The sequence below is a fragment of the Lineus longissimus genome, chromosome 1 (assembly GCF_910592395.1).
Source record: "Lineus longissimus chromosome 1, tnLinLong1.2, whole genome shotgun sequence".
Classification (NCBI taxonomy): domain Eukaryota; kingdom Metazoa; phylum Nemertea; class Pilidiophora; order Heteronemertea; family Lineidae; genus Lineus; species Lineus longissimus.
This window is the reverse complement of record NC_088308.1, coordinates 18,792,603-18,813,700: the sequence shown is the minus strand read 5'-3', so window position 1 is coordinate 18,813,700 and position 21,098 is coordinate 18,792,603. Positions and strand designations below refer to the sequence as shown.

The 21,098-nt window shown below is 42.0% G+C and overlaps 1 protein-coding gene and 1 long non-coding RNA gene across 3 annotated transcripts; one reads left to right on the top strand and one right to left on the bottom strand.

The window, feature by feature from the left end:
* The first annotated feature begins 495 nt into the window (after positions 1-495).
* Positions 496-4,129, top strand: LOC135493657 (SUMO-conjugating enzyme UBC9-B-like). Its single transcript, XM_064781181.1, has 7 exons — positions 496-523; positions 1,297-1,443; positions 1,632-1,715; positions 1,990-2,062; positions 2,340-2,449; positions 2,831-2,910; positions 3,258-4,129. Exons 2-7 carry the CDS (start codon positions 1,372-1,374, stop codon positions 3,331-3,333), a joined length of 495 nt encoding a protein of 164 aa, XP_064637251.1. The 5' UTR covers positions 496-523; positions 1,297-1,371; the 3' UTR covers positions 3,334-4,129.
* A 5,467-nt stretch (positions 4,130-9,596) lies between these two features.
* On the bottom strand, positions 9,597-17,352 carry LOC135493590 (uncharacterized). 2 transcript variants are annotated; one of them, XR_010448266.1, is made up of 7 exons: positions 17,266-17,352; positions 14,601-14,716; positions 14,075-14,193; positions 12,224-12,408; positions 11,675-11,805; positions 11,219-11,338; positions 9,597-10,572 (listed from the first exon to the last, which is right to left on the bottom strand). It is a non-coding gene; the product is annotated as an uncharacterized LOC135493590 (long non-coding RNA). The 2 variants fall into 2 exon arrangements; XR_010448267.1 differs by having other exon boundaries at positions 12,276-12,408.
* Between the last annotated feature and the right edge of the window lie 3,746 nt (positions 17,353-21,098).

Here is a 21,098-nt window from a genome sequence, read left to right as displayed (position 1 = left end):
AGTTTTAAAAGGTAGATATTTTAGTCCCTGTTTGTTGAAAGGTGCACTGAATGATTGATTACGGTGCTGTGGACTTGCCTCCACCCCACTTTTTCTACTGAGGCATGTTTTGAGTCCAAGTAGTTTCGGCAGCGTATGAAAAATCTGATATGATTCCACAGAAGACACTACATCTGGCAGGAGAGGGGATGTGCGAGGACAGTCACTTTGAGGAGACATTAAGGAGACAAGCATGGGTTGGTTGCAGAGCCAGAGACGCCGCTGGAACTCCTGATCCAAAGAGGGATATTCTGTAGGTCGGCACGTAATTTACCTTTAAAGGTGTCAGCTCTGATATCAATCATCAATTACAAATATAGAATAACGTTCCCCACCCCAATTTTGAGAATAGTACGGATCGCTTTGTAAACGCAAGCGCGTATTTATCTCTATTTGTTACGTTAAGGTAAACGTAAGGTTGCGAAACCTCACTATGCCTGATCAAGCGCCCTCTAGTGTCAGTTTACTTCCGGCACGAAAAGTTGTGAGTCGAGTATTTTCTTGTTCAGTTTCTTCAATAAGTCGTTGTTATTATCGACATTGGTACACTTGATCGCGCTGTAACATTTTAACATTTGTTTTTGGTTACAAGAAAGGGAGCTTATTTCGTGCTGCGTGTATAATAAACGGTTCAATCCAAGTTTAAATCACGGCGATAATGTGATGTGCAAATGCACATGATGCTGATGCATGTCCCTGTGGCTGTGCATTGCATGTGTACAATCAACAGTGATCAACAACGGCAATACATCGTACATATTCAAGAACTAAGTGACGCCTGACCAAGCTCTGTCATTGTTCATTTAGTACCTCAGTTATGTGCCAAATTTGCCAGATGCTTTTATTCAGTGTGCGGTTTGCCCATACTGACATACGCGGGGTAAAGTCTCAGTCTGGCCCTGCCCTGGGTCTGGGAGTTTCAGTTTCCCACAGCCACAGGCGTTCCAATCTTATGATCTACTCCTAAGTTTTCCTGCCCCTCGGGTTTTTGCCTACCAGGGCTAAGTAGGAGAGTCTTGACCTCGGGGTGCTAAAGTATTGGGACCATACAAAACAAGGTCAAGGTGGGCATACAAAGATGCAAAATTGATGATTCGGGTGGAATCGGCAATTCGCAAGTGCCGCTCCGAGTCTCAACAAGCACAACTTATGGATACATTGCACTTGCCAATGGCAATGATCGATCATCCGACATCAGCCAGTCAATTGTTCCTGTGTTTATGGTTGCAAAACTAGTCCTTTCTCATCTATTTGCAGCATAGTATTAGTTAGTACTTATATACTAAAAGTCTAGGAGGAAGAAGATTTCCGAGGAAAAAATCCAAGACCAAAATGACCTCCGGTGGAATTTGCCTAGGGCGTCTTTCAGAAGAACGCAAGGCGTGGCGAAAAGACCATCCTTTTGTAAGTCAGTCTAATTATCTGTTCTGTTAGTACTCATGATTTTTGTGTTTCTGATTCAAGGATAAGATATTCCAGATGAATGATTTGAAGTTCGAAATAAACTAAGGCATCCATTTCATGAGTACAAGTTCTTGTTAAGTACAATTACCTGTCATAATTTGTGTTTTATGTGTCTCTTTTATTTTCAGGGTTTCGTTGCTCGTCCAGTCAAAAACCCAGATGGTACGCTTAACCTTATGAATTGGGAGTGCGCTATTCCTGGCAAAAAAGGGGTAGGTTATCAAATGGTTCTGACTAACGACTCGAAACAACTTAATTTGTTTAAATCGAGGTTAAACATGTGTGTAAATCACTTTGACACTGTTTTTTCCTGACTTATTTTAGCCCAATGGGTCGACATGTTTACCCTCAACGGAGCCGGAGCTGATACATTGAGAAAAAACCTTTGAAAAAAACATGTTTGAGATTTTTCCATCAGATGCAAATACATTTATAGTAATGCATATTATTCTGTTTTAACAACATCACATTTTTGATTCTCTTCAGACACCATGGGAGGGGGGCGTTTATAAATTGACAATGATTTTCAAAGATGATTACCCATCAACTCCACCAAAATGTAAGTTTTCTTTTATTGAACAAGTTTTGACAGTTAACTTGGCCTGAAGTCTCATGGACTGAAGTGAAGAAGCAAGCCTACTTTCAGACTTAACTTGTAACATAATATCCAGAACCAGATTTGTCATAGCTACATGTATTTGGGGCCATGGGCTCCTCTGTGTTGGTGTGTCTGGTCACACAATATTCTACTGAAAACTCACCCAGCACTACTGTACCGTGAATTACTGAAGACTAATAAGATACTCTCCAAGGTAACTATTGTTAATTTCTTTCAGGTAAATTTGTTCCACCACTTTTCCACCCAAATGTCTATCCCTCAGGAACAGTGTGTCTCTCATTGTTAGATGATGAGAAGGATTGGAGACCAGCAGTCACAATAAAACAGGTCAGTTACTGATATATTAATGAAAGCTTGCTGTGCCAATCTTCCCGAAGTGAAATTCTCATTGGTAAATAACCCCTTCCCCTTCTGAAATTTATTTTGCACATAAAACCCCTCAAATATGTTCTCAAAGACGTTCTCAAAGACCATAAGAAGTATTGAAAAGAAATGAAACGAAAAGTATTTGCTGTGGAAGGGCAGTTTTCTGACCAGTGATGCTAGCTATTGGTGACACAAAATACATGTAATCTGGCCGAACTGGGCAAAGTGGGAGCACCCATATTAGTGAGGGAAATTGTGCCACTGTCCATTTTAATTCCTCAGGTGTCATGTGAAGAAAAGGGGTCCGTCTAGTTTCTTAATTGAAATCTTTTCCTTTTTCAGATTCTTCTTGGAATCCAGGACTTATTAAATGACCCAAATGTAAGGGACCCTGCACAGGCTGAGGCTTATACAATTTTCTGGTAAGTATATTTTTGGGTATTTGCAGTCGAAATTGACAAAATATATTTAATGAAATCCCCACGAAAATAGGTTTACGGTATTGGGAGTTCCTTTCTCAAAACCCATGCCCCAGTACTTCCAATGATACAAATATACATATATTTCATGGATTTGATTCTGGGCCCTATTGCATTGTAGACCCACAGTTTGACCCACTGTCCTCAACATAAATGCATAAAGAAGTTCTAAAATAAGACTGGTAGGTTGAAAACCTCAAAAAACCGAACTGGTATTCAGGTCACTGCACTGTAATTGGTGCCAACTAAGACTGTAGCGATATGCAACAATTTCCTTTATTTTGTTTCAGCCAAGATCGCACCGAGTATGACAGGCGGGTACGGAAACAGGCTGAAAATCACAAACCAACGGACCATCTATCTTAATTGGAAAATATCATGTGTATATCTATCGGAAATCTTGTGAACTGAACAATGAACATTGTGGATTGAATCTGAATGGCATCGATGTCGACAAACTCATTCGAAGAATTTGAATGGATAATGCATTTATTCCCTATGGCAATGTCTACGATGGTCAATAGGAAAAAGACTGCGCTGTTCATGAAATCTTTTCAGTAACTATTTGTCACTTGTCGTGGCAGTTTAGGGTTGGGTGGTCTGCTCACCACGCCTGTTGGGAAGACTAAGTGCCCATTCCAGAGCCAATTCAAAGTGTGGTTACATGGGGAACCACTCTGATAAATAGAAAATTAAATGGATCTTGGATTTCATGAATTTTACACACTATTGACTCTGATTTCTATAAGTTTCAACTCCCAACGGTCAATTCACTTAACTACAGATTTGGGGTCAGAAATGCCAGGCTATTTCTTGATTTCTTTTAAAAGAAATGATTGTGTGTGTTTGTACTGGGGTTTTTTGTCGTATATTCATTACTAGTAGTACTATTGGCTGTTCTTGGTAATTTGAAGGGTTCAGCTGTTCCAAAATAATCTGGGGCCTTTGATTCAGTTTTTAGCCCTTCCATCCATCCGTGGACAAATTGGTCATTTTGTAACCGTAAGACCTGGGCACTTCAAATCTGGCCGTCGGGAAGAACAGCCGAAGATATGCTGCTGACAGAAAAAAAGGGGGCAAAACCCGTAAATTACACCAAAAAATATTGTTGCTTTATTCCCACAGATAGAAGTTTGAAATAAAGTTGAAGAGGTCTGCATAATATTGAAGTTTTGTTGTAAGTTACATTAGTTTCGATTTATGTTACCAGTTGGCGGTATTTGGGCAAAAATGTAAGTTTGCAAACTGTGTTGTTAAAACTTATGTTGTTAAATCTAAAGGTTTGAAGATCAGTGACTGCACCTATATTTAATCAAAGGGTACAAGGAAGGCCTCCTATATTGAGCAACTGACAAGGTCAATAGTGGGGTACACTGAACAAGCTCCTGAGCCTGCCACTGGTGAAAGTCTCATCCACCGTTTTTGATCCCATCAGACAATCCTATCTACTACGGTCATTGAAGTGAGAAGATGGCTTGTGGCTGTGCTGAATCTGTTTTGACAACTAAAGCAAATTCCCTTAGTTTGATACTGATTACCTTCCAAAGGCATGAAAACCAATTAATTCCAGGAAATCATATCTACGGTCAAGATGGCTTGTGGCTGTGCTGAAACTGATTACCTTCCGAAGTCGTGAAAAGCAATCAATTCCAGGACCCACAGTATGAAATTGGGGCTTAGGCGATAGTGGCGCTGTCTCGCGGCAGAAAATAGAACTGAAACCATCGTCCAAAACTCTCAGTTCCACTTTTTACCGCTAGATAGCACCACCGTCACCTGAGTCACACCTTCCTATGAAATTGAGCATGTTCTTTAGGCCTTTTGCATAAATTGATTTTTTGGTATTGCCAATGACATAATACACAGGGTGGGGCCCATTAGGTGTATTTGCATTTAATAGTCTTACAAATAACCTCGACAGAGTTACCACTTTTCTTCATGTCTTGGACAAAGATTTTGTTGATGACGGTTGTGGTGATGGACTGGAACCTGGGCCTACCTCCAAGCAATGGCGGTAAGACTTTTTGACCGTGGAACCTACCTTAGCAAACACCACTCTATAAAGACCACTAGTTTTAGTCCCAAAGTTGTAGTTTCCATTAAATTTGACCTCTCTAGGACAGCACTTGTCAGTCCCAAGAGCGTCCTTGATAGAGGGGTTCTACTGTACTCCTTTATTTTTGTTCCCCAATCCAATGCTGTACTTGCCACTCCAGAGCAAAACAAGGCCAGGGACTCCAATACAGTCCCTTTTGTCATCCTGATTGCCCTTCCTCTATGTACCAGGCGATAAGACAAGGCCTGTCCATTGCGTCTGGAGTGTAAATGGGGCATCTGAAGCTTAGAATTAGAATTAACAATTCCCCAGAAATGGATTTACTAGCTCTTCTACTGGATTAGCGGGGACTGAGGGCTTCACTTCCCTCCAACACTAGCTCGAGCATGGGCAAACTACAGGTTGTGACATGGTGAACAGAGAGGGCTACTTTATTTGGTATGTGCATTCCGGGGGTGGGGGGTCAAGATTAAATTTCACCTTGGACATCGTCTGCAGCTCTCATCTGACAATGTAACACCATAAACACTAAAGCAAACAAAATTACACTTGCATAGTTTACAATTTTATTCTTAATTGAAATTTACAACAATGACAGGTTGTAGGCCTAATGGGGCCTGCTAATGGTAAAAAGGAATCACGGAGCTGACCCAAGTGATTATGATCTACAGTCGAAGACCAATATCAGGGAGCATCAGGACAGGACAGTTACACCAAAATGCCGACTCTTCATTTCATTTGTATTTTATCACGTTCAGTGGACCCAGTCAAACAGAGTCCAGGTTAATGCAACTGACCCCATGGACTTTAATAACTGAAAACAACTACATCTAGGTCACTATACTACCTAAGCTACAGTGGCTGCAATACCAAGACGTTGGTTCCTCGCTTGAGAAGGAACTCCACTGCCTATTCACATCTGTGTTTGTATCCTTGAACAGTGAAAACTGTACTGTTCTTTCTACCCATGAGATGCGAGGTAAAACGACCAACACGAATTTACAATTGACACGAAAGAGTAAACAGTTTGAGGGAATGCCACATAAATATTAGATAATTGCCCTCTGTACTGGTGATAATCAGACTGGCCTGAAATTCTCATTATCGACCACTCCTCGGTGGAAATGAATCCAACAAAAAATTTGGTCATTGTATACAGTGGTACTGTATTACCCCGATGAGAAGCACTTTACTGATGTCCCCCACTCTCAACTAAGATATTTGTGCGCGTACCGGTTTGTCTACGGGCTGAAGTTGACGATGTACTCCTGACGGAGCCATTGGGTGCTTCGCCCGCTCATTGACCGAGGCATGGTGACCTGGAGACAGTGACCGGATTAGCACTAGCTGGTCGAAGGACACTTCACAGGGCGTCAATTCGCAACTTCTCGTCATTTTTAAGGCACGACCCATTCACGTGGACCAAGTCTTACCCACAAACCTACTCCTTACGTAGCGTGGGGTACCAACCCACCGCAGATTCAGGAGTGTGCAATGGTTTATGAATATCCTAAACCCAATTGTGCTGCCCATTCGCAATAGGTTTATACCACCATCATGCGCCCTTGACATCGCCATCTCTCAGAAGTAAACAAGAAATGGTGCAATCTGGCTGCAAATTTTTCCCAGAGGGGCGGGATAATGATTATTTCAGACCGATCAGAATGTCACAAGCCCAGAGCGAAATCACCTGACAGTTACATGGAGTTGCATCAAAATGCAGACTCTTCATTTCATTTGTAAATAGACATCGATTATTTTTGTTACATTCAATGGACGCAGTCCTACAATCTCTGGAAGAGCCAAGTCTGCACATAATTACTGGTATGCAGATTTGCCCGCGAGGCAGAACAGACCTGAGCATTGCCACTGCTTTAGGAGTGTAGCAACGATATTGCTTCAAAGCAAGAAATAAATCTGCACATATTTACTGGTATGCAGATATGCCAGCAAGGCATCAAAACCTTCGTAAGCCCTTAATGAGCAACAAATTTACAAAATTACAGATTTATCTTGCAACTGTACTGCTCCAAAGAAAGAGCCAAGTCTGCACATAACTACTGGTATGCAGATATGTCATTGAGGCAGACAAACCTGAACACTGCCACTGCTTCACAAGTGTAGCAGTGATATTGCTTCAAAGCAAAACTTATGTCTGCACATAATAGCTATCAAGGCGGCGATTTCTTACAATGTCATAAATGATTACATAATAAATTTATTTTTTATCAAGTAGGGTACCTGTAGGCTTAGGATTCCCAAAGTTTCATTGGCCTAAACTTTTTCTTTGGCTCGTGGCTTTCCTGGCAGCACTTAATTGGCTCTTTAACAGCGTCTTGGCTCTTGGCTCTCAAATTAGGGCATCCCGCGGATATTCCATTGTACAATCTTTACTCTAATAACCAGATTTACAACTTTTTAGATCACATACTACAGAGCACAAACTACACAGTTTAGGTTTTAATGGGCCTGCTCATGGTTAAGTAGAATCACAGAAACTATCCTCAAATGAGCCATTGAATGTGACATGTAACAAGCAACACTAATTTACAAAGGATGTGACAGAGTTCACCGTTTGACGGAATGCCACATAACTATCAGGTAATCGCCCTCTGAACTGGTGACAATCGGACTGGCCTGAAATTCTCATTATCGTCCACTCCTCAGTAAAATCCAACTAAAATGGGGTCATTGTATACAGTGGTACTGTATTACCCCGATGAGAAGCAAGTACGTCCCTCACTCTCAGCTAAGATATTTGTGCGTGCACCGGTTTGACTACGGGCTGAAGTTGACGATGTACTCCTGACGGAGCCATTGGGTTCTTCGCCCGCTCATTGACCAAGGTATGGTGACCTGGAGACAGTGACCGGGTTAGCACTAGCTGGTCGAAGGACATATTCTAAGGCGTCCATTCGCAACTTCTCATCTTTCAGGTACTACCTATTCACGTGGACCAAGTCTTACCCAGAAACCTCCCCTTACGTAGCGTGGGGTACCAACCCACCGCAGATTCACGAGATGTGTGCGTGGTAACCAGATATCCTACACCACCCCCAGATCTCAGAACTGGTTGTGATGCTGCCCATTCGCAATAGGTTTAACCGTCATCATGCCCCTTTGATTTTGCCATTCAACGCCACCATCGGGACACAGGCCTCAAATTGAGGGATGGGCGACAATGATTATTTCAGACCGATCAGAATGTCACAAGCCCAGAGCGAAATCACCACACAGTTATATGGAGTTGCATCAAAATGCAGACTCTTCATTTCATTTGTAAATAGGCATCGATTATTTTTGTTACATTCAATGGACCCAGTCCTACAATCTCTGGAAGAGCCAAGTCTGCACATAATTACAGGTATGCAGATTTGCCCGCGAGGCAGAACAGACCTGAGCATTGCCACTGCTTTAGGAGTGTAGCAACGATATTGCTTCAAAGCAAGAAATAAATCTGCACATATTTACTGGTATGCAGATATGCCAGCAAGGCATCAAAACCTTCGTAAGCCCTTAATGAGCAACTAATTTATAAAATTACAAACAGGATTTATCTTGCAGCTGTACTGCTCCAAAGAAAGAGCCAAGTCTGCACATAACTACTGGTATGCAGATATGTCATTGAGGCAGACAAACCTGAACACTGCCACTGCTTCACAAGTGTAGCAGTGATATTGCTTCAAAGCAAAACTTATGTCTGCACATAATAGATATGAAGGCGGCGATTTCTTACAATGTCATAAATGATTACATAATAAATTTATTTTTTATCAAGTAGGGTACCTGTAGGCTTAGGATTCCCAAAGTTTCATTGACCTAAACTTTTTCTTTGGCTCGTGGCTTTCCTGGCAGCACTTAATTGGCTCTTTAACAGCGTCTTGGCTCTTGGCTCTCAGATTAGGGCATCCCGCGGATATTCCATTGTACAATCTTTACTCTAATAACCAGATTTACAACTTTTTAGATCACATACTACAGAGCACAAACTACACAGTTTAGGTTTTAATGGGCCTGCTCATGGTTAAGTAGAATCACAGAAACTATCCTCAAATGAGCCATTGAATGTGACATGTAACAAGCAACACTAATTTACAAAGGATGTGAAAGAGTTCACCATTTGACGGAATGCCACATAACTATCAGGTAATCGCCCTCTGAACTGGTGACAATCGGACTGGCCTGAAATTTTCATTATCGTCCACTCCTCAGTAAAATCCACCTAAAATGGGGTCATTGTATACAGTGGTACTGTATTACCCCGATGAGAAGCAAGTACGTCCCCCACTCTCAGCTAAGATATTTGTGCGTGCACCGGTTTGACTACGGGCTGAAGTTGACGATGTACTCCTGATGGAGCCATTGGGTTCTTCGCCCGCTCATTGACCAAGGTATGGTGACCTGGAGACAGTGACCGGGTTAGCACTAGCTGGTCAAAGGACATATTCTAAGGCGTCCATTCGCAACTTCTCATCTTTCAGGTACTACCTATTCACGTGGACCAAGTCTTACCCAGAAACCTCCCCTTACGTAGCGTGGGGTACCAACCCACCTCAAAATTCACGAGATGTGTGCGTGGTAACCAGATATCCTACACCACCCCCAGATCTCAGAACTGGTTGTGATGCTGCCCATTCGCAATAGGTTTAACCGCCGTCATGCCCCTTTGATTTTGCCATTCAACGCCACCATCGGGACACAGGCCTCAAATTGAGGGATGGGCGACAATGATTATTTCAGACCGATCAGAATGTCACAAGCCCAGAGCGAAATCACCACACAGTTATATGGAGTTGCATCAAAATGCAGACTCTTCATTTCATTTGTAAATAGGCATCGATTATTTTTGTTACATTCAATGGACCCAGTCCTACAATCTCTGGAAGAGCCAATTCTGCACATAATTACTGGTATGCAGATTTGCCCGTGAGGCAGAACAGACCTGAACATTGCCACTGCTTTAGGAGTGTAGCAACGATATTGCTTCAAAGCAAGAAATGAATCTGCACATATTTACTGGTATGCAGATATGCCAGCAAGGCATCAAAACCTTCGTAAGCCCTTAATGAGCAACAAATTTATAAAATTACAAACAGGATTTATCTTGCAACTGTACTGCTCCAAAGAAAGAGCCAAGTCTGCACATAACTGCTGGTATGCAGATATGTCATCGAGGCAGGCAAGACCTGAACACTGCCACTGCTTCACAAGTGTAGCACTGATATTGCTTCAAAGCAAAACTTAAGTCTGCATAAAATTACTGGTGGACATTGCAATATATGACGGAATGATGTCATCAAATATTTAGGTCCTTGACAAGGACAGGAATTCCACTGCTTTCCATTATCCCAGCAAAGAAACTGTGGATACCCTTGATCATGCAGAAACCATAGATGAGAGATGTCTTTTCCAGTCAGAATGGAAGGGGCCCTATCGTGTTCAAGACATCTGAACTTGGTTGATTGATCCTTGTCTATAACCCAGCTTGTTTACGAGAGATGTCACAGCGCTCTACCAGCTTCAGTTACCACTGATTTTCCGTTGAGGTGCTGAAAATAAGACAATACATGTAGTTCTTTTGATTTTAATGACTTCTACAGAGACAGAGTTTTTAGAAACAGCTGCATGAAAGGCCTCTGGCTTACTAAGAGGGGGTGTCAAGTGCACAAGGACATCTCACTGTGATTGCAGTTCACTCTGGAACCTTATGCGCCAGGAACTTGCCAACAGTACTGACTAACAACTATTCAGAATGCAAAAATTTCTATTAACCCTTTAGCTCCTGCACTGCCCGTAGCCGCCCGTGTTTTAAACTCCCGCCCTACGATAACCAAGTGGCCGAGAAGTAAAGTAACACCGCAGGGCGATGCTTGGAGTGTAATCTTCATAATAAAACTCATTCCTAGGTGGGTTGCTGTACATTTTACCGGGTAATACAGGGCTATAGCGAGTTGGCGAGTCTGCCTCCTGATCCCATTCATGTATTCATGTACAGGAGACTGCCAGGTTTTGTTTTTCAATCGATATTAGGTTGGATTATCGTACATTAGGGTTTTTTTATGGATGTTTTTGATTACGTAGGAACTTCTTATGATTCTATTGTTTACTACAGGGCCTTTTATGAATTTTCACTTAATTGCTGAGAGGGTTAATGCTGTCGATACCAGGGTATACCATGGCCGGAAAGAAAAATACCTTTCTTGTTGCGTACCCAGCCCTTCTTCACAGCAGGTGTTCCAGATGTGAGTGCATCCTAATTAGCAATGGTTTTTCCAGACCTCTGTGACATCCCTGTCCTCCAATCTTAAAACTATGCTGAAACAGAAGGCTAAAACCATTAGGACGATCATAAATTTTTAAGGCGATTACACATAAAAGTTTCTGTCACTTAGTCATTCTGCTGGCATTCATCCTTTCATTCTCATTATAGCAGAGGCATCCTGTCACAGACTCATCCTCACTGTCACTGGCTTATTTTGATGTTGCCAAGTCTGTACAGTCAGTCTGTAAATCCAATATGGTCCAGACTTTGCATTGTCTTTGGCCCAACATCAAATTTTTGTTCCTGTGTTGGCAATTAAGCTGTCACTGACACAGGTCCAATGACTGGCATTACTGTTTCTCAGACAACAGGCAAGAAATAAGTCACACCTTTTTGACTATTTGTCAGTCAATACTTAGGCATGCCAAACCAAACCGCTTTGTCTTTTTCAACAGTAATATAGCATCGGGTCTCTCTTGGACAACCTTAGTGACAGCCACGCCCCTGATCTTGAAACAGGCTAAAAAAGAATTTGATACATTTAGAACTGTCATGCAAGTAATTTGTAGGCCATTACTGAACGCAAGATTCTTTGATATCATACTGAAGCATACATCTTCTCAATATCTAATCAAGGTAGCATAGCTGATAGACGCCCAGCTACCTAGGCATATTGTAAAGACTACAGTCTCTTGTTTCTTCCCCCTTGTCCTTGTCATTCATTGGCTTATTTAAATACTGAGGTTAAGTTTAAGTTGACCAATGGTAAACACATTGTAACATTGTCATCATCTGATTAACTCTGTTGGCTACCACGCAATAAGGCCCGGCTTGATCCCAGGGAGATTCTTCGGCACACCTCTCAAGCCAGCATTGCCAGCTTCGTTCTTCTGCCATTCGCATCAAGTTTGCAAATGGTGCTCCCAGGACAGCCGTACCCTTGTGTAAGTCTGCTGTCAGAATGGTGGTAGATGTATCTACTGTCCTCACCCTGTCATTCTTTGGCGCTGTCGTTGGTTACCACGCCATTTCTTGCCCCAATCTTGCGGCTCCCGCTCCGTAACGTCTTTACGTGTCCCTCTGGTCAACTTTACATGGACCGGATCATGGTCTACAGCACAACCTGTTAAAAGCGTACAGTTCTCATTACATAAAACTTGGCTGAATTTCGTGATATTATAAGAACACAATGAGATAAAGTGTCAGTCATTGTTTTTTGTTCATGAATTCGACATGAATTCCCTGTAGTTTGTGACCTTCTTGCATGGTTTATGGTCCACTAGAACCTTACCAACCAGGATTGGGACAGGTAAAGACCTAAATTCCCTCAAGGTTGCGACTCCCAAAACATCTTACTGGTACATGGTTATGCTTAAGAGAACCTGGATTGAAGAAAGTCTTTTGAATCGAGGGAGCAGCATCCCAAGGACTGCCCATGAAGCAGTTACTAAGAGGTCTCAAGAAGCACATGGGAGAGGAGAAAAATTGGTAGTTTTTGCAGTCGGCAAAAGACCAAAAGAAATGAAGATGCATTGTGACCTTGTGTTCCACAATGGATGAGGAGCATGGTCTTTCCATAAACTTGGGTGAAGACATTCATGACATATGGTTCACAAAGTTCACCGAGTTGTCAATGAAAACCTATGCAAAATACCATACCGGATATGCTTGGCTCCAGTTTCTCCCCCAACAGTTGTACATGTTGTTGCAGCTTGCCAGCATCATCCTGGCCAGTTGCTGTCTTTAGTGTTGTATAGTAATTGTAAAACCTTTCTTATGAGTAGCACTGTAATGTGTAATTCTTGGAATTAAGTGTGCAGGATTATTGGAATTGGGTTCAGATAAGATACTGGTGGATAATCGTGGAAAATTCCCACGGTCTACTTATAATCCTCCATTCTCCCCAGGGTGATCAATTACGTCAGCGTTGATGCGGCTCCTCATTTGATGGAGACGCATCAACGTTGCCCCCTGATTGGTGCAGACAAAGCTGCGCGTGGATACAAAACATCTGTCCGCACGCTCTCGATAGAGAGAGAGAGAGATAGAGAGAGTTAGTTATCAGAGTGATTACAGTTATTCCAGTCTCCCGAGTATTTCTAGTCACGTGCACGAATCGTCATCCCGACGAACTATTTTTATCAATTATGACTTTGGCGTGTTAAATCTTGTGAAGCAGTTTTTAGAATAAAGGATCCGGACGTTAGAAGGCAAATTCAGCTTCTTACTTTTGTAACCTGTGGAAATACAACATTAGCTCTGTTGCCTGTTTGTCTTCAATGTTGATCCCGCAGAAGTAAACCATTTTGTTGCTAACAAGGAGTAGGACGACAGGGGTGGGTCCCATAGGATAATAGCCCAGCAAAGGGCTGTGTAACAGTGTCCTATCAGTATGCAAATAAAATCTCACATACCAACTGACCATCTTAGTTTGGCCACAGATGTCATCCTCTCTTGCTGGTAAAGTAACATCTCCAAGTCTCTTCCCATTCTGCATTTGCAACTGAAAGACACCTGCTTCTTTCAGTCTCTTTGGACAAAACACAGATTTCATGGTCTGGTCAGGCATGACCTTGGAATCTGCCCTTTCAAACAAAATGCAATTCAAATTTATATCGTCCTTTGCAAGATTGTTTAGGCATCAGCAGACAGATGATGGGAACAAGGCTGGAACTCAGCCATGGCATATCATTGAATGAACATTGAAGTAGGGAGTACGTTTTCACAGCCCACAGAAATTTAGGACTGTGGAATATTTCAACGAGGAAGCAGACACTTAAAATTTTTACCTCTATAAGTTCACAATATGAATTGATCCTTCCTAGAAATTGGGGATGGCGTTGAGGTGAAGTGAATCCATAGCTCAGCACTTTTCGCTACACAAGGAAAAACATTCTGATGATGCAGTCTGCAATAAAACAATTCGAAGTTATAAGGTGAATATTAAAATGTATCTGACCAATCGCATCCAGAAGCCAGATGGCCAAAGGTGGAGTCACCAGGACAATAAACCCAATTGGTGGGGCGCTAAAAAATTCAGCATCTCCCTTGAAGGAAGACGGAATACTTTCTGGAGAACAAACCCTCCTAGTCCAGAGCGAATTCAAAGTACAACATCCAGAAGCTTCTCCATATCTATCCCTCAACTGTATGGGTACACTTCTTCATGTTATGTAACTAGTGTCGTCTTTGGACACAACTGTAGATGTCCTCTAAGGTACCACTTGGAAATGTTTCATTACCTGTACAAAGTCTGTCTTTGCGGACCCGTGGGAAGGAGGCAAAGATCCAATTTTGAATCAATTAAATTTTTACCTAGATATTCTAGATCTTGCTGGTTCTTGCTTGGAAATGGGGATGGTGATGAGGAGAATTGAATCCATCGCTCAGTACTTGTCATTATACTTTTGTGAAAAACATCTCTGGCTGGACTGCAATAAAACAATATTCTAGTTTTTTAAAGATGAATAAATCACACGAAGCCGTGGTAACATCCACAAGTTTCTGCAGCATGCAATTGCAATAGCTGAAGGAATCTAATTGCATGTCTGCATTTGAAGTTTTGCAAACATGTATGGGACACCAGTGGCAGAGTAGTGAATAAGTCATCAAAGTAGCTCATGGCAAAAGCTCATCTATATGAGAAGCATGCAATTTGCTGACTCCCCTCTTCCTATCGATGGCTTCTTCAGCCAACACTACTTGTGGTTGTGATACTGATCACATCTGAAATCTGAACACAGATGTTGATTTGTGGTTGTGTCATTGACCTGTCCTAAAAGGGAATCTGAACACTTATTAGTAGTTGTGACATTGACCTGCCCCCAAGAGACATAAAAAAATCTGAAAACCGGGATCTGTTTCTAGTTGTGACATTGACCTGTTTTCAAGGGACATCTGAAATCTGAACACCTATTTGTGGAGATCTATTGGTGGTTGTGACATCAACCCGACTTCAAGTGATCTCTGAAACCTGAACACCGATATCTCTATCTGGTTGTGACATTGACCTGTCTTCAAGGGAAATCTGAAATCTGAACACGCATATTGTGCAACCTGTCCTCAGCCTCAGGGAACATCTGAAATCTGAACACCCAGATCTGCCACATTGACAGGTACCCCCCCCCCCCCTTGGACGGCCCACTTTTTGATTAATAGTAATACCCATGCAGGCAAAAATTGTGAATGTCACAAAATCAACCAACTTTGAGCCCCTCAACACTTGTGTGAATGCCACAGAGTTCTAGTGAAGATGTCAAGGACACCTTCCCTCTGACAAAGAAAAGTTGTATGCAAATGTTTGGAAAATCTCCCCATGGTGGGAAAGTTTTTTTGAGAAACTGGTGGTCCAAAGGAATAAACTGTTCAATGGAACATGGAGGGATCTTCCAGCAGGATGATCAAGTGTTCCACAAATATTAGACAGCTGGCGAAAATAAATTTCGGAAATTTTGAAAAGGAGTTTTCACAGGCAACGCAAGTTTACCATGACATAAAAGTCATGTTTTAAATCAAATCATCACCAAAAGCATTCACAATATCATGAACATTGGAAGACATGGACAGCTTGAATCAGTTTGTGTTTTTGTACTATTATTCCATAGTAAACGTACGTTGCCTGTGAAGAGTCTTTTCAAAATGGCCGAACTTTATTTACGCAGGTTGTCTATTGTTCTGTCTCTGATCCAAGTCATTAATTTCATGATTTTAGAGAAAATCCTTTGCAATGACCAACTTTTGGTCACAATGCTTTGCAATAAAAGGTCAGAGAGCAGCCATATATATTATGGCTAGCTCCCCCTCCCAACCTGCGGCTCACTTTTATGTGAAGGGGGGACAAGAGCAGTTCTTTCTCCGCCAGTTTGACGATTGGCCAAAGTTTGCATGAAAAAAACATTTTCAGCTTTCATTCAAAATATCATGAAAATTGGAAGACATGGACCACTTAAAGTAAATTGCTTGAATAAGCTAGTATACCTTTTACTTTTATGCCAAGGTAAACATACCGTGCCTGTGAACAGGGTCTTTTCAAAATGGTCACAATTTATTTTTGCAGGTTTTCTATTTCCCTGGCCTACCTATACCCTGTAGACATGCTGGAAACTCAGGGTTAGGCCATGGGAATGATTAATCTGGTTTACCGTCCGAGAGATCTAAAAAGATGATGAGGCTTTTTTTGCATTTTCATTACCGGTATTCATTATCGGTTTACAGCCTGATTTACTGGTCAAAACACGTGATTCAGCAAGTTCCAGTAAATGGAAATCGGGTCAGTCATCAACATGAGGCACTGAAAAAATTTCATTATTATGGTGAAGACCCTACCATATCAAGTTTTTATTGTAATTTTCAATCAGTTTAGTTAAAGATGAACCACTGGAAAGATTGTTAGAATACAAAAATAATGGCAACAATAAAATAAATAGCTTTTTTCAAAAATAATGAAGTAGGCTCTGAACCCATGCGGGAGGTGGACGGTAAACCGGATTAATCATTCCCATGGCCTTAAAACGCTAGAATCCGTTCTTTTTCCCCATTCTCCCCTGCTAGGCCCTGTTCCCGCAAAAATCAAATGTCACACATCCACACAGTATGACAGTCAATGCATGTTGTTCATGCACACAGCAACACGTGCTTCGCAGTGCACACAAAATGGACATCGAAACATTGTATTCAGTTGTCGCACTGGACTGGTCAGTTTCAACATGAGTTTCACCATCAAAAATTGTAAAAATCTCCACGTTATTCAGTTTACCAGATGCAGAATTACACACAAAACAAGAATACTTGGCTCCGGCACTTTGGTGAGTATCATAGAATACAGAATCGTATGTTTTTTTATGAAGAAAATCGCGGTGATGGCCACCATCAAAATTTTTGCCAACCGCATAAAATTCCTTTATCATTGCCCCAATAAAGCAAGAAACGCAAAAAAAACCCGGAATATGGATGAGCTTAGATACCTAATCTATGAACTTACCATCCAAAAGTTGTCTTTATGCACGAAACAGAGATGAAAATCAGAGAATTAAACGGAGAAGTCTCGAAACTTAAATGCCGTTGCGCCGGAGAATTCAACACGTGGGTCAGACGATCGTGTGATTACGTCATTATCATCAGGCGGAGGGGGAGAACAGGCGGAGCAATTTTTCGGCGGCAATTTAAAAAAATCCTATGTATTACTTTAAGACCCTAAATCAAATTTCTTTCCCCAGTGATTTTTCTCTGTCACCTTTCCGAATTCAGGATATTCCGAAAACATTTTGAGAGCGTCTTTCACCGTCATTCATCAATGAATAGCGTGACGAATAGTTGGTTGTGACAATGTCTTTCATGACAGGCCTAAGCCTTGTCCATTAAAAAACTTGACTGTGTTTGCTACGAATGGCGCTCGTTCTTGATTAATTCTTTCCGAGCCCGCCCAGTTCTTCTCCATAAGTCAACAATAGAGACACAGTCCTGGGGAAACAAGACATCTCCGGCCTAGACTCCTATGCTGTCCATTTCGTCATCCTGATCGTCCTCCGGGCGACAGCGCGAAGCCGGTCCACTGCGTCTGGAGTGTAAATAACACCTGAGACATTTCTAACATTTCCTCCGCATTGGCCGTAAAAAAGCGCAAAACCAAGTACCCCCAATCAGAGCATCTGAGTGCAGGGTCGGAGGAGCGATTCCTTAGGAAGTGGGGTTTAGGATGGGCAAAATCTGGAGTTCGCGCGTTGATGGCTTCAAGGTTCTCCACGTTTCGCTTGCTTATAGTAAGACAGATTTAACGCCTGGTCCCCGGAATAAAAAAAACGTAAATTTGATATTGGTGCTAATTTCCTTGATCTCGTATAGCCAGGGCCAGGGGCCGTCTCTCGATATTTTTTATATTTGTTTATGGCACAAGGAATGTCTCCTGGACTGATGAAGAATGACAACTGTTTCTGCTGGAAACTTTGCTGGACAGTTTAGAGACTGATATGTTCACTGGCGTGGATTTGGGGATCCAATTATCAATAACCCGCGAAGCCACGACGGTAGCAGACGGGCGAGATTGAGGCAAATTGCGTGCACTACGAGGAATTTCCTATCAGAGGACTTACCCCCTTAGCTAGTACCAGCACAACAAACTTTGGTCCGGGAGGAGGTGAAACCACCAGCATTTGCAACATTATGCGACCTCAGGCCCGCGAAGCTGCCTCCAACATTGATTATATTAGTATTTAAGGAAAGAACTGTTTTAGAAGGCTAAATGACGAATAGCCCCACCCATGCCCCCAGCCCGCAGCTCTGAAATACCCCCCCCCCCCCCCCCACTCAGCCGATCGCTGAAAACTCACTAAATTGCAGCGGACTTGTATATATTCGTATGCCCAGCTGGCCCGAACTTCCAGCGATATTGCCTCAGTAGCCTCCGTCCATATTGAGGCGCATTGTCTGGAAGCTTAGCAATAAGACATTGAGGGTTCAAGATGGTGCCGGTGTAGAAGTTTAAAATGTCCTAGGATAGAATGCCCGGGAAACAAAGGATTCTATTATGCGCTTCAATCTCTGAGCTATTGAGGGTCAGGGTCTCTATAGAACCATATTGCAGAATACAATAGGGCCGGACACTTTTTCCAGGGGGGCATTTGTTACTGTTACACCGGCCAAGTCGGTCAAAACGTCCTTGGAATAAGCGAAAGTCCCTTGTCAGAGGTCAGCTCATATGACTGTAGTGACGTATTGTGGCGAGATCCAACGCCCAGGTTGTCCCTAGTTGGTTGTGACAATATCTTCAAGACAGGCATGAATCTTAGTCCATTAATTTGCGTGACTGGATTTGCTTCTCGTTCTTGGTTCTATCCTTTCCGAGCCCGCCCAATTCTTCTTCAAGTAGACATTAGATCTGGCCCTGCACCGGCACAAACTCCTGACATTTCCCCTCATTGGCTAAGAGAAATTAAGCGCACAATCCGAGCACTTAGTACAGTATAAAGTAAGCTCGCACTTCTCGTGGGAAGTCGCTAACAGCATCAACTAGATGGCGTCAGAAGAAGACATCTGTGATATTTTGGCACTTTATGCCTATTAAACCACAAAAACGCAAGGGACAACGTACAATTTGGCTAGTGCATGATAATATATATCCCCCCCCCCAAAAAAAACTTGGCGAATATTATCACTTGGTGAGAAGTAGATCTGTACTCCTACGAAGACAACGCTTTCAGTAGGCCAGATCGATGAGTCTTTCAATAAAATGGAACCATGATACCCTTTAGATAGTCCATGAAGTACCGACATCATTATTTAACAGCTAAGCATATGATGTGTCCAAAAATATTTTGAAAACGCATTTCAGACATTTTTTCAAATAAATGCCGTAACTACCTCTCAAAACTTTCGAAAAGTAAAGGACGAAACATATCGCTTTTCATATATATCAATGTTGTCTTTGACACTATATCAAAATAATTTTATAGAAATCAATGAATTTGAAGCTGGCGTTTGCTGTCATGTCGAGGAATTTGTTCAAATTCAAAGTGTGAGGAACTGGCTTCAGTGCGTGACCGAGAACGTTTCGCAATTTTCTTAAAGGGACAACTTAGGCATAAGATATGTTGGTTTTTCATTCAAAAATTGCTTCCAAAACGGAATGTAACTGTTGGGTTCTAAGATTGGCAAGACATGTCCAAAACCACCTAACAACACTTGCGAAAATCATTATTATCAGCATTTAGTCTGTTGCTACGACATGAGGAGGCAAGCAGGGTATTATCCCATTATCCTCCTTGCCAGGTATTAAATCCCACGCCCAAGTTGTCCCTTTGTGGTGTCTCTTCCGGGGTTGTGACTATAAAATACAAGGGTTGTGAACATCCCAGAACTGGGTTGTTTTATAACAGGGAACAGCCCAGAACGAGAAAGGTGCTTGTTGTGGAGAATTATTATTGATAAGAGAGGCTGAGAGCCATAAGGTTGTTCCAGTTAGTTAGGACAAGCACCTTCCCCTGAACCGGCTGTGAACAGAATGAGGCATAAGCCGGATATGGACATAATAAGGACACTGAGTGACTTTTTATTTCAAGATTTATAATAATGATGGGCCCCGAAATGATATTGAAATTCCAGCGCAGATGATTTTGGTATTTATAAGAAGCAGCTGGATGATAAGGGGCCATGAAAAAACCATGGAGTGGGACAGAAACCGCCCCAAGATTGTGACCCAAAGTTGGGACACATGAAACAAAGGGACAACCAGGAACGCGGAAGGGGATCCACAAATGTATTTCTCCCAATAGTAGCATTGATAGAAATATGCTTTGTGGTGAGAGAAATTAAAAACTCGATCATTCAGTTTCTTGCAACAATATTCATGAACCACATTTATCATCCAAACATTCGTTTGTGCAATTTAAAGATTGTGCTTTATGACAAATAAACCAGAACTAATGCGTAAATCATGCTTTGCCAGTTGATAACGAATCCTGGTTGAAGGTCATAAACCATGGTTAATGCCCCTTACTTTGAACTGTGGAGCACGAGTCTAAATTTCCATCCATGATATAAGAAAGGTAACCGAAATCAAAGTGTTAATACATCAAGGACAATTGGTCTTCGGTTAAAATCATCAATATCGTTAGAGTGTTATTATCCCAGGTCAGGCTGAAGAAAACAAATCATTAAAGACAAAGAGCTGCACCCCAGTCGAGGATGTGGAGACCGCGGCAATCTTGTTCCTGGTCCCCAATTCAAGTTTAGGAAAACCTAAAGGAAACATTAAGCTGGGGTGGTGCCAAGGGACAAGAGAATCACAAGACCAATTACAGTGGAACCTCCCTTAGCGGA

Bases quoted from the DNA above. Each gene is read 5' to 3' on its own strand.
- LOC135493657 (XM_064781181.1), top strand. From the start codon at position 1,372: ATGACCTCCGGTGGAATTTGCCTAGGGCGTCTTTCAGAAGAACGCAAG. The intron at 1,444-1,631 runs GTAAGTCAGTCT...TTTTATTTTCAG, and splicing joins GGCGAAAAGACCATCCTTTT to GGTTTCGTTGCTCGTCCAGT. The intron at 2,450-2,830 runs GTCAGTTACTGA...TTCCTTTTTCAG, and splicing joins CAGCAGTCACAATAAAACAG to ATTCTTCTTGGAATCCAGGA.